At 39.0% G+C, this 14,299-nt stretch overlaps 1 protein-coding gene across 4 annotated transcripts in view; it reads left to right on the forward strand.

The window, feature by feature from the left end:
* Window positions 1-14,299, forward strand: part of ADGRB1 (adhesion G protein-coupled receptor B1) — a 912,987-nt gene that overhangs the window by 834,714 nt on the left and 63,974 nt on the right. For 2 of the 4 annotated variants that reach the window (XM_082259420.1, XM_082259421.1), the window contains 2 exons: window positions 11,602-11,700; window positions 13,418-13,498. The exons of 1 other annotated variant lie outside the window; for it this stretch is intronic. In XM_082259420.1, the coding sequence (XP_082115546.1) occupies window positions 11,602-11,700; window positions 13,418-13,498 (180 nt within the window). The remainder of the gene's footprint in view (window positions 1-11,601; window positions 11,701-13,417; window positions 13,499-14,299) is intronic. One more of the 4 variants, XM_082259422.1, reaches the window with a different exon arrangement.

Consider the following 14,299-nt stretch of genomic DNA (forward strand, 5'->3'; position numbering starts at 1 on the left):
AATCATCTCTCATACCCCTGAATGTTCTGATCCTTGAGATGTACATCCAAGAGTCTTTTGAAAGCCACCATACTTCCCTCAGAAACCACCTCTTGTGGTAGAGAATTCCACAATCTTGTAGCCCTAACAGTAAAGAACCCCCTGCGTTGCCTGAGGTTAAAACGCTTCTCCTCTAATCGCATTGTATGCCCTCGAGTCCTCATGCAATCCTTTTGACTGAATCGTTTTTTTTTTCTATGCTGAGATCACCTTTGAGGTATTTATAAATTGCTATCATGTCCCCTCTCAGGCGTCTCTTCTCCAGGGAATATATGTTATAGCTGCAAAGGGTGGACCAACTCGATATTGAACCCAACAGACTAAGACTGGGATACCATTAAAGTTCATGTGCGTGTAAAGCCAGGTGTCCCAATACTTTTGGTAATATAGTGTAGCTTTGACGTCATGTAAGTGTTGTGGTCCTAAAAATTAAAAATGAATAATATACAATAATATGAAACTCTTGTGTACCGTCTATGGAATCAGATCATTGTATCTGGGAAACACATTGATAATTAAACTCCGCAAGAATCAGCAATGGATGAATGGGTGTAAATGTTGCCATTTGTAGGATGGGATCTGTGGTAAACTTTATCAACATGAAAAAGCTGAACGGTGGGGTGTTTTCAGGTTCTAATATAAATATTTTGATATGGTGAATATATTGAATAATAATAGCTTTATTTTTATAAGTTCTGTGATTTTATACTTTTTGAAAAAAAAAAGTATTTAATTTAGCTACTTGTATGTTTGGTATTTATTTCTAAATTTAAAATGTTTTCAATTTGTTGGAACTCAATGGAACTCAATGGACGTCTGTCTTTTTTTTTTAACTAAATACGTAAGCCTTTGAATTAAATAAGGGATATCGGTACACGAAGTCCATGACAGTTTTGAGCCAGTAAACATGTATTTGTTGACTAATAGGCCTAGAAAGATCAAACCTCCGCTTTCAAGGTTATAAATATCAGCTGAAGCAGGGCTAGGGTGACGTGGGAAGCTTGCTTTTCTGACTATCCTTCCATCAATAGAGGGGCTTTATCCACATCACCACTTGTTACCAACATACACCATTGATTTTCCCATTAGGATTACTAAATTCCTTCCTTCTAAGCTATTTAAATTTGAACAAAACTGTTTTTCTTTCTGATATAGTTGAACAAAGCAGTGTTCTTAGAACTGTTTATAAGGACTCTTTCAAAACATTGCGTCTTTTAAAGTCTGAAGATAAGACGAGACGCAACAACTCTTTCCAAGAGCGGTGGGAATAACAACATGCTAGTCAATTACATATAAGAACTTGTCGGACTCTAGTGCATTGGAAAATCGCATTGGCTACATCCTAACTTGGAGCCCTAATGAGGATAATGTATGTACGAGAAGTTTGTAGTTTGACTTCTGCTCCACCACTGAAGCCTCTTGACGTCATCTAGACCCACTATTCCAATCCAGGGTTCTTTGGAACTCTAGGGTTCCTCCAAAGGTTGCTAGAGGTTCCTTGAGCCCATGTCAGGTGTTTGCTGCTATCTGGGGGTTCCACTACAGAGATTTACCCTCATGTCCTGTCCAGAGACAGGAAGTAAGGAACTCTCCAAATCTATCTTTGGCTGCATTCCAACCTGGAGTCTCAATGAGCTCCCCCAAAAACAGGTACTGACTACCATTGTTTTAAGTCATTGGAGGGCCGTTGGAAAGAACCTGAAGGGATAGCTGGGCTCAGCAGGGAGTTGTAACTGGGTGTAATAATGTATGTAGGAGAAGTTTGTAGTTTGACTACTGCTCCACCACTGAAGCCTCTTGACTTCATCTAGACCCACTATTCCCATCCAGAGTTCTTTGGAACTCTAGGGTTCCAAAGGTTGCTAAAGGTTCCTCAAGCCCATGTCAGGTGTTTGCTGCTATCTGGGGGTTCCACTACAGAGATTTACCCTCACTTCCTGTCCAGAGACAGGAAGTAAGGAACTCTCCAAAAGCTCTCCAACTCTCCAAAAGCAAAAGACTGAAATAAAAATGCTTGTTTATGTAGCGACATAATACTTCGCTGTTTAATTTACTTCATGATGTACCAACATCCCATTTGAAATCTTCAAAATAGTAAAGAGATTATTAGATGGGAGCTCCCCCAAAAACAGGTACTGTCCACCATTGTTTTAAGTCATTGGAGGGCCTTTAAAAGGAACCTGAAGTTGTAACTGGGTGTAATAATGTATGTCGGAGAAGTTTGAAGTTTGAATACTGCTCCACCACTGAAGCCTCTTGACGTCATCTAGACCCACTATTCCAATCCAGGGTTCTTTGGAACTCTAGGGTTCCTCCAAAGGTTGCTAGAGGTTCCTCGAACCCATGTCAGGTGTTTGCTGCTATCTGGGGTTCCACTACAGAGATTTACCCTCACATCCTGTCCAGAGACAGGAAGTAAGGAACTCTCCAAATCCATCTTTGGCTACATTCCAACCTGGAGTCTCAATGAGCTCCCCCAAAAACAGGTGCTGACCACCATTATTTTAAGTCATTGGAGGGCCTTTAAAAGGAACCTGAAGGGATAGCTGGGCCCAGCAGGGAGTTGTAACTGGGGGTAATAATGTATGTAGGAGAAGTTTGTAGTTTGACTACTGCTCCACCACTGAAGCCTCTTGACTTCATCTAGACCCACTATTCCTATCCAGGGTTCTTTGGAACTCTAGGGTTCCAAAGGTTGCTAAAGGTTCCTCCAGCCCATGTCAGGTGTTTGCTGCTATCTGGGGGTTCCACTACAGAGATTTACCCTCACTTCCTGTCCAGAGACAGGAAGTAAGGAACTCTCCAAAAGCAACACAGACTGAAATAAAAATGCTTGTTTATGTAGCGATATAATACTTTGCTGTTTAATATACTTCATGATGTACCAACATCCCATTTGAAATCTTAAAAATAGTTAAGAGATTATTAGATGGGAGCTCCCCAAAAACAGGCACTGACCACCATTGTTTTAAGTCATTGGAGGGCCCTTGGAAGGAACCTGAAGGGATAGCTGGGCCCAGCAGGGAGTTGTAACTGGGTGTAATAATGTATGTAGGAGAAGTTTGTAGTTTGATTACTGCTCCACCACTGAAGCCTATTGATGTCATCTAGACCCACTATTCCCATCCACGGTTATTTGGAACTCTAGGGTTCCTCCAAGGGTTGCTAGAGGTACCTCCAACCCATGTCAGGTGTTTGCTGCTATCTGGGGTTCCACTACAGAGATTTACCCTCACATCCTGTCCAGAGACAGGAAGTAAGGAACTCTCCAAATCCATCTTTGGCTACATTCCAACCTGGAGTCTCAATGAGCTCCCCCAAAAACAGGTACTGACTACCATTGTTTTAAGTAATTGGAGGGCCTTTAAAAGGAACCTGAAGGGATAGCTGGGCCCAGCAGGGAGTTGTAACTGGGTGTAATAAAGTATGTAGGAGAAGTTTGTAGTTTGACTTCTGCTCCACCACTGAAGCCTCTTGACTTCATCTAGACCCACTATTCCCATCCAGGCTTCTTTGGAACTCTAGGGTTCCTCCAAAGGTTGCTAGAGGTTCCTCGAACCCATGTCAGGTGTTTGCTGCTATCTGGGGTTCCACTACAGAGATTTACCCTCACTTCCTGTCCAGAGACAGGAAGTCCAGAGACAGGAAGTAAGGAACTCTCCAAAAGCAACACAGACTGAAATAAAAAATGCTTGTTTATGTAGCGATATAACACTTCGCTGTTTAATTCACTTCATGATGTACCAACATCCCATTTGAAATCTTCAAAATAGTAAAGAGATTATTAGATGGGAGCTCCCCCAAAAACAGGTACTGACCACCATTGCTTTAAGTCATTGGAGGGCCTTTGGAAGGAACCTGAAGAGATAGCTGGGCCCAGCAGAGAGTTGTAACTGGGTGTGCATTAGCAGTAATTCACATCAAGACACCAGAAACAGGATTTTTATGAATAAACATTATAAGGTCTAAGGTCATCCACAAAGATTGTTTTGGGTAGCATGTGAGACTCCTTCAAGCATGATGTGGCGGTCAATTAAATATAAGAGCTTGTCGGACTCTAGTGCCTTGGAAGATCACTTTGGCTGCATCCTAACATGGAGCCCTGATAAGAATAATGTATGTAAGGGCAGTTTGTAGTTTGACTACTGCTCCACCACTGAAGCTTCTTGATGCCATCTAGACCCAATATCCTCATCCAGGGTTCTGTGGAACCCGAGTTTTCCTCCAGAGGTTGCTAGAGGTTCCATGTCAGTTGTATGCTGCTATTGGGGGATTTGCACTTCACTTCCTGTCCCAAGACATTGGTTTCACCAGACAGGACGCAAGGGAACTCTTCAAGAGCAACACAGACAGAAATAAAAATGTTTTTGCTTTTTTCTTTTGTAGAGATAAGTTACTCAACTGTTTAATTTACTTCAGGATGTACAAACATCCCTTTGAAATCTTCAAAATTATGGAGAGAAGATTAGAAGGGAGCACCCCTGAAAACAGGTACTAGCTACCGATGGCCCAAGTCATTGGTGGGCCTTTAGAAGGAACCTGAAGGGATGGCTGGGCCCAACAGAAAGTTGTGGCTGGGTGTGCACTTGCAGTAATTCCCATCATCACATCACACCAGAAATAGGATATTTATGAATAAACATTGTGAGGTCTAAGGTCATCCACAAGGTTTCTTTCGATAGTACGCAATCCTTTCGAGGCACCCGGACCGAAGGTGTTTTGGGGGTGCCCCAATCTTCTTCATTTAAAAATGTAGTCATAACGATGTACCTAAAATATTCTGCTAATTGTTTTGTATGTTTTGAATTTTTTCTTTTAGTAGAGTAGGGGAAGGTTAGAAGCCCTGCCGGTTTGTAGTGCTGTCTGTACCTCAATGCAAATCTTCCTTTACTTCTTGTCTGGTGAATTGGTTGTCAGTGAGACAGGAAGTGAGGGGAAATCTCTTTAATAGAGTCCCGGATACATGTAAAAACCTAACAGGAATTCAAATTCATCCAATACCCCATCCAAAACAATGAAAAGGGAAAAGGTTTTGACTAGGTTTGCACTTTTTGAATACGTCAGACTCCAGGGGTGTGTTATACATCCTATATGCCAATTTCAATGGTCAATTTTCGATGTGATGTGATAGTATTTGTTTGCCGTTCTAATGTTGGCATTGGTGTTACCTTCACCATGGGCGTCGACAAGGGGGGGCTAGGGCCCCCCCTGGAAATTTCTTGGCCTGCTCTAAAAGGGGAATCTATGGGGACACTGCGCTAAAGGCTGATCTATGGGGGACCCTGGCCTGGCCTGCTCTAAAGGAGGATCCATGGGGACCCTGCTCTAAAGGGAATCTATTGAGGACCCTGGCCTGCTCTAAAGTGGGATCTATGGGGACCTGGTCTACTCTAAAGGGGATCTATGGGGATCTTGGCCTGCTCTAAAGGGGGTCATATTGGTTATATATATATATATATATATATATATATATATATATATATATATATATATATATATATATATATATATATATATAGTCTTTGCAGGGAGAGCCTGGAGTACCTGGTGGTGAAGGAAAACCTGGTAGCAAGGGGAATATAGGTGAAAAGGTAAGACTAAAGAAGTATCTATAGGGACCCTGGCCTGCTCTAAAGGGAGATCTATGGGGGACCCTGGTCTGGCCTGGTCTAAAGGGGGATCTATGGGGGACCCTGGTCTGGCCTGTTCTAAAAGGGGATCTAAGGGGACCCTGCTCTAAAGGGGGATTAATGGGGGACCCTGGTCTGGCCTGTTCTAAAGGGGGATCTATGGGGACCCTGCTCTAAAGGGGATCTATGGGGGACCTTGACCTGGCCTGCTCTCTAAAGGGTGATCTATGGGGGCAAAAAGGGGCAGAGCCTGGGTAACCCTAAAATGATGCCCCACCTGAAAAAAGTTCTGCAGATGCCCATGACCTTCACTGCTACCTGTACACAAGAAAAACGGTGGCAGCTTATGATTGCACAAAATCACCAAGAGGTTAAAGCAGCCTACCACCAATAGCTTCTATCAAAATTTGATATTTTTTTAGTAATGTTCCAAAGGTTACCTTGTTTCATTTGATCTCTTTTATGACCAAAAGCTCAAAAAGGTGGAAATTGCCTACAGGCTTGCCTAGTAGGCAGGATAAGGGCAAGGGAAACTGTATGCTATTGTACATTTTTCAAAGGATACATATTAATTGTTGCTTGCAGATGACCATTAGACAATATGCAAAATATTAAAAAATGGAAATCCAAACTGTTTTCCAACCAAATATGTTCCAAAATGTAATATTTTCCTTTAGATTGTAATTAAGTGCATTTTTAAAAATAAAATAGATATTACATTATATGAATTGTAGAATAAAAGGCAGACGTTTTAATTCCATGTTTACAAGAGGCCAGCATTCAATAACAGAGGTATTGGGTTTTTTGAACTGTTGACAGTGCTACCATATTGAACCATTTGGTGGTCATTTTTATCCTGTGAATAAGTTTCTCCAGAGTGAAAAAAAAGAAGCTTGGGCAATTACCCAAAAAACTTCCTGGTATTTCACCTGAGGCTTACCATATTCACATCATGTCTCAGGAACCCTTGCTTGGAAATTTCTGAAATTATTTGTTTTTCTCGTTGGGCACATCAACCAATTTTTATCATTTAAGCCAGGTGGAACATTCAAGTCTGGCAGATTGGGATTGGAGTGTCCTCACTCTGATCCGAACAGTTGTAGAACAGATAGATATTTTTTTGAGGTTCGGTTATATCCACCCATTGAGTGAGCGGATCTCAGCAATAAAAGATTTGATCTCATTTTGCATTTTGTAATCCATGTTGTGAGTTGAGTGCAACATGAAGAGGCAGTTAGCCAAAACCTGCATCACGCACGTCTTTTATTATGTTGGTTTTGTCACCCTGATTGGACAAACCATGGTCATATTTAATTCATTTGTAAATAATAAATATAAAATGGCAGTTAACCACGAGCTTGTTGCTGATTTCCTTTTAGGGGGCACCACAGAGAACACTAAAAAAAAAAAAAAAAAAACCTTTAGATCTCTACAAGACACCATGTCCTTTTCCTTAATCCTTAGTGTGTTTGCCGAATTGTAGAAAAAAAAAGTGTCCTTGTTTAACCCCTTCACTCCTGAGAGCCTCCTTCAGATTCTGTGAGAAACTCAACGTTTCGTCGACGACGTACAACAGTGCCCTTAGCATTAAGCATTAAAGTGCTTTTGTGTTCCTAAAATTCCGGGAGCTCGGAGAAGGGGGAAACTCTTGAAACTCATGCACACTTTGTATTCAGCTACAGTTCACATCCCCTGAACTTCTCCATTTTGTTTATTGGGAAAGCTTTTTAATTAAAAGTTTAAGCTCCACTAAGGGTTTGAAAAGGAGCATTGTTTGTTTGAAATTCCAAGAAGTGCAGTCATTATTTGGCTCCTTTTGACGTGCTCTGTTCGAACAGGCTAATTACTCAGGGGTGAAGGGGTAAACGGAGCATGGGGCACCAGTTTTTTTTTTCTTTTTTTTTTTTTTTTGTGTTTTTGAGGCACTGGAAAGACGCAAGAATCACTTTGTTCATGATATGGTTTAATATAGAAGAGACTGAGTATTAACTGTTGTTTGCAAGTCATCTCTTTACAAGTCCATTCAAGCCCGAGAGGAACAAATAACACCAAAACCTAAAAGACGGTGTTCATGTTCCCATCTTGTTTGGATGTAACGGCATTGTGTTATGTACAGAACGGAAATAGACCTTGACACTAAATGGTAATCAACAGATGAGATAACTTTTATGATCTGGAGTAATGTTCAGAAGAAGCCCTCAAAACCATTTTGGACCATAAATACTGGGTTATTATGGACCGATTGGCTGCATCTGTTGACCATTGGTTCATTCAACAAATTTGTTGTCTTCACTGTAAATGAAAACATTAATGGGAATATGGTGGCATATTGGTCTCTTCCATATTAATATCTTAAGGACCTGGGAAGGGTGAGCAAAAACTTTTGCTAAAATTTTCCTGAAGATCTTGAAAGATCGTGGACCTAAAGTGGAACTAAACAAATTACATGCCCATGTTTATCAAAACATTGCAGCATTGATGTTCTGAGATAACCTTCTGTCTCTTCTTTAAAAAATAGGAGCTTAGCAAGTGATTACTCAAAACTACGAGGATATCATCTGTGAACTCCAAAGTAACTTTTAATATAAATACACTATATTGTCAAAAGTATTGGGATGGCTGCCTTTACTTTTGTGAGATACTGTGTATATATATATATATATATATATATATATATATATATATATACATTACATTGCCAAAAGTATTGGGACACCTGCCTTTACACACACATGAACTTTAATGGCATCCCGGTCTTAGTCTGTAGGGTTCAATATTGAGTTGGCCCACCCTTTGCAGCTATAACAGCTTCAAGTCTTCTGGTAAAACTGTCCACAAGGCTTAGGAGTGTGTCTATGGCAGTGATTGTGAACCTTGGCACCCCAGATGTTTTGGAACTACATTTCCCATGATGCTCGGCTACACCGCAGAGTACATAAGCATCATGGGAAATGTCGTTACAAAACATCTGGGGTGCCAAGGTTTGCCATCACTGGTCTATGGGAATGTTTGACCATTCTTCCAGAGGCACAGTTGTGAGGTCAGGCACTGATGTTGGACGAGAATTAGATATATTGAACAAGCACTCAAGTCCAATTCTATCAAGTCCATAAAAAAGCTACTCCTGGGAGATCCATATGAACAAAAATTTGATCTGTAGGAGGAGAAGGCCTGGCTCACAGTCTCTGCTAAAATTCATCCCAAAGGGGTTGAGGTCAGGACTCTTTGCAGGCTAGTCAAGTTCCTCCACCCCAGGGTTCCTCTGTACGGTTGAATATTGAGTTGGCCCACCCAATGCAGCTATAACAGCTTCAACTCTTCTAGGAAGGCTGTCCACAAGGTTTAGGAGTGTCTATGGGAATGTTTGACCATTCTTCCAGAAGCGCATTTGTGAAGTCAAGCACTAATGTTGGGCAAGAAGGCCTGGCTTGCAGTCTCCACTCTACTTCATCCCAAAGGTGTTCTATCGGGTTGAGGTCAGGACTCTGTGCAGGCCAGTCAAGTTCCTCCACCCCAAACTCACTCATCCATGTCTTTAGGGACTTTGCTTTGTGCACTGGTGCGCAGTCATGTTGGAACAGGAAGGGGCCATCCCCAAACTCTTCCCACAAAGTTGGGAGTATGAAATTGTCCAAATTGTCTTGGTATGCTGATGCCTTAAGAGTTCCCTTCACTGGAACTAAGGGGCCGAGCCCAACCCTTGAAAAACCACCCCACACCATAATCCCTCCTCCCTCAAATGATTTGGACCAGTGCAGAAAGCAAGGATCATAAAGACATGGATGAGCGAGTTGGGGGTGGAGGAACTTGACTGGCCTGCACAGAGTCCCGACCTCAACCCCTTTGGGATGAATTCGAGCGGAGACTGTGAGCCAGGCCTCATCGTCCTACAGATCAAATTCTTGTTCCTATGGATCTCCCAGGAGTAGCTTTTTTTATGGACTTAAACAGAGTTGGACTTGAGCGCTTGTTCTATATATTATTATTATATAGGATTTCTATAGCGCCGACAGTTTACGCAGCGCTTTACAACTTGAGGGTAGACAGTACAAAGACAATACACCTTAACCGCTTGCCGACCGCCGCACGACTACTTACTGCGGTGGTCAGCCCCGTACAGGCAAAGTGACGTAGTACTACGTCGCTAGCCTGTGAGCCTGTAGGGGCCAGAGGCACGCTCCCGACCCCGCTCGTTCCCTAACAAGTCCACGCGTGTCACTCGCTATCTCCCCGTGGAGAGGGAGAAAGGCAGGCGGCTGATGTAAACAAAGCCGTCTGTCATTCTCCCTGATCTAACTGCAGAGATCATACGATCTTGCTATGTAGGATCGTATGTCTCTGTGGTTACATCACTAGCCACACCCCTTTACAGTAAGATGCACGCCCCTAGGGACACACTTAACCCCTGCATCACCAATAAAGTTAACCCCTTCCCTGCCAGTGTCATTTTTACAGTAACAGTGCATATGTATAGCACTGATTACTGTAGTAATGTCACTGGTACCCCCAAAAGTGTCAAAAATGTCAGTCAAGGGTCCGATCTGTCCGCCGCAAAGTCGCAGTCCCGCAAAAAAAACGCAGATCGCCGCCATTACTCGTTAAAAGAAAAAACAATAAAAATGACAAAAATCTTTCCCTTAGTTAGTAAACGCAATAACTTTTGCGCAACCCAATCAAAATACGTTTATTGTGATTTTTTTTTTTTTACCAAACATATGTAGCAGAAAACAAATTGGCCTAAAATGTTAAAAAAATTTGATTTTTACATTTTTTTGGGGGAATTTCATATAAAAAAAATGTGAAAAATATTGTTATTTTTTCAAAATTTACGATTTTTTTGTTTATAGCGCAAAAAGTAAAAATCGCACAGGTGATCAAATACCACCAAAAGAAAGCTCTGTTTGTGGGAAAAAAAGGACGTCAATTTCAAGTGGGTACAGCGTCGCACGACCGCGCAATTGTCCGTTAAATTCACGCAGTGCTGAATCGCAAAATAGGGCCTGGTCAGGAAGGGGGTAAAATCTTCCAGGGCTTAAGTGGTTAATACAGTAGGAATCAGAGGGCCCTGCTAGTTAGAGCTTACAATCTATATATCTAATTCTTGTCTAAAATCAGTGCCTGACCTCACAAACGTGCTTTTAGAAGAATGGTCATACATTCCCATAGACCAGTAATGGCAAACCTTGGCACCCCAGATGTTTTGGAACTACATTTCCCATGATGCTCATGCACTTTGCACTGTAGCTGAGCATCATGGGAAATGTAGTTCCAAAACATCTGGGGTGCCAAGGTCGCCATCACTGCCATAGACACACTCCTAAACCTTTTGGACAGCCTTTCCGGAAGAGTTGAAGCTGTTAAAGCTGCAAAGGGCGGAGCCAACTCAATATTGAACCCTACGGACTAAGACTGGGATGCCATCAAAGGTCATGTGCGTGTAAAGGCAGGCGTCCCAATACTTTTGGTGATATAGTGTATTACTATGTAGTAAAGGTTTGGGGTATTCTTTAGTACCTGTGTTTAATTTTAAAATGATTAACTAACTAGGCGCCTAAAGACGAAACTTTTTAAAATATAACTTTTGCTAGCTGGAAGTTACCTTGATGACAACACAATATCTATACTATGAGAAAGAACTAAAAAAAATAAAAAAAAGTATTGTCTATTATGCTATTTTTTAAATCTAATGCAGCTAAAAGTGTTAACCTTAAAAAATAATTTAGGGCAGTGACCGATGATGAATTGCCATTGATGCGCCATGGCAACGACCAGCAAGCAAAAATTATTTTCTGACTAAAGAGCATTGTCTTTGGTTTAGTTCTTCTTTAAGACTTTATTGCTGGTGGATTCTTATCTTTCTTTCTGTTTATAAGAAAAAAAAAAGTGAAGTATATTTTTGATTTTGTTTCAGTATTTTTGATTTTAATTGCAGTCAGATGACCATGCCTCTTTACGGCATGACCCTCAAATGTTCCAAGTGCGGAGTTCTGTCCTCGGCAGAAGTGTCGGCCACAGCCACCAGTAATGCCATGTTAGTTTTTTTTCTAATTTCTGACTTATTTGCTTTCTCCTTTTCTTTTATTTGTATGTTTGTTTGAATTTTCTTTCGTTTCCCGAATCATTACCCTTCTTTTTTTTTTTTTGTTCTAATGTTTGTATGCATTTTTATTTATTTTTTCGCTCAGCAGCTATACAATGTCAAATGCTTCTGTCCATTAACATCTATCTTTGGGTTCAGATGATGTTCCAAAAGATCTTCCATTGTATTTTCGGCCTCTACATTTCATACATAAATTTTCTAATTCGGCTACTAATTGTGAAATTAAGAAATGTTCGGATCAATTACCTACAGATGTTTTGTTTTGGAGTAACTGCCACAGAATTCCTTGCTGGTCAATGGCAGCTCTTGGGACTTCCTAGGTTGAAAATGTCATAGGGCTTTCATGCTGTCTTCAAGGCTTATTGGACGTTTTTAGCATCATAGTGTCTAACTTTATTTTTTTATTTATTTTTATTTATTTATTTTTTTTTACTACAAAAAATCTTTCTTCATCTTTTCTGTTGACTCATCTTTATGGTGTACAGTGTTGGCAGTGATTGTGCATATGTTGGCTTCCTATGCGTGTGAATGTCAAAGGATGTACATAAACCACCACAAAATAATATCTCCTCATAGAACAGTGAAAGTTATAGTCAAGTTTTTTTATTTTTTTTTATTTTTTTTTCTTAGCATAGTTGCATTTAATTGTATACCAAAAAAGTTTTAAAGGTTAATTTAAAAACAGCTCTAGAGATAATTCATTATTGTCACTAGTTTTAAAGTCTTATGTAGAATCGTGAAAGTATAGTGTCCATTTTTGGATCTTAGTTTAATTATAAAAAAAAAAAAAAAAATTTTTTTAATAAATTCATTTATGTAATTTATGTGATTTACGTTAATTTATGTAATTAATTTATGTAATTTACAGTAAAAATATAAAAAAAGGGGTAGTTTTTAATCTAAATGTCTGATTTAAAAAGAAATCCTAATATAAAATAATTGTAAAATAATTCCTACTATGTAGTTGTTACTTTAATAACGCTGATACCGGCTTTTATTTGTAGAGTCTTTATAAATGAATTAGAACACCCTAAAAGGTTTATACAAGGGGTCTTCAAACATTGTCGGCACTTTTTTGATGTTTATTAGAGTTAAAAAAAAGTGTGGAGACTTTTTAAAGAACCTTTCTATATTTGACTGTCTTCTCCGCCTCTTTATTCGTTTTTTTTAAAGAGGGTAAATTCTCTCAGCTAGTTCCTTTTTTGCTTTCTGTCCTATTTTTCCCCAATATGTATATACATATATATATTTTTTTTTTTTTTGTAAGCAAAGAGAATTGATATTAACATAGCCTAAAAGATGAAGCGATTTGCTTGATGCCTAGGAAAATCAAACAGAAAAAATGAGAATAAATTAAAAGACTAAATTCATAGGATAAATTATGATTTAAGATGTTCATAAGTTTATATATAAAAAAAAAAAAAAAAAAAAAAAAAAAAAACAGAAAATGTATTCTACATTTTGTGTCTTAGTGAACTTTTTATGTATTTTTTTTTTTTTTTTTTTAGTAATTTTTCTTTCGCACAAAAAAAAAAATTGAGCTGCTTACTGCCCTGTGGATGTCTTTTGTTGGGGTAGCATTCTGTCAGCGTCTTATATTTTCAGAAATTTGATTATGCTTTTTATGAAGTGGTGTTGTTTTTTACAGCGCTCTTCAGTTGGATAGTACAAACAAACAGAAACCTGTAGCTGAAGTGCATACTAAGTGCAAGCATAATCGATGCAGAAGGTATGCGTTCTTTGAATGCAAGGGCTTGTGACGTGAATGAACATATGTGCGTCTATGTGTAAGGGCAGCCCTATTGGTCTCTATAGATTGAATTGTAAATTTATAGAAGGATACAAGATATATACAGTATATCCCCTTCTTTTAGGAGCTGCTGTTCTTTTTTTTATTTTTTTTTTTATTTTTTTTTATGTGTAGGTAAATTTAACAAACTGTGAACAGGCACCAGTCTACTCAGGAAGTGGATTCTGTAGAACAGTAGAGGGTGGCAGCTTGGATATTTAGTTGTCTACAATATCTTTGCCTTCTTTAATTTCCTAAAAAAAAAAAAAAAATTAAAGAGTCAGAGTCAGTAGCTGTAGCCATTTTTGGTTTCATCTACAATTATTTACAACATTTTATCATTTTAAAATTTGCAATATTTGTAATATTTCATAGGCTCTGTTTTTTTAAACAATAGTGCATTACTATTTTTATAAATAGATAGAAATTTATAACATTTCTATCTATTTATCTTTTTACTCACTTAAGAACAATTTTTTGTTCTTAAGTGAGTCCTACTTTATTTTCATAAATGGTATAGAATATTTTTTAAGCAATTTAAAAAACCATTATTTAAGTATCTTTTTACTTGTCTTTTTAATTCCAATAGAGCTTGTAGAAATGTTGCTTTTAATTTGGTTAAATTTAGTTTAAATTTAATAAAATTAATTTGGTCAGTTAAGACATAAATTAATTAAACAGTATATACAGTATATGGTGATACATACAAAAATTTGGAATGTCAACTTCAACACCATGTAG

Source organism: Pelophylax lessonae, assembly GCF_965119305.1.
Source record: "Pelophylax lessonae genome assembly, chromosome: 5".
Taxonomy (NCBI): Eukaryota; Metazoa; Chordata; class Amphibia; order Anura; family Ranidae; genus Pelophylax; species Pelophylax lessonae.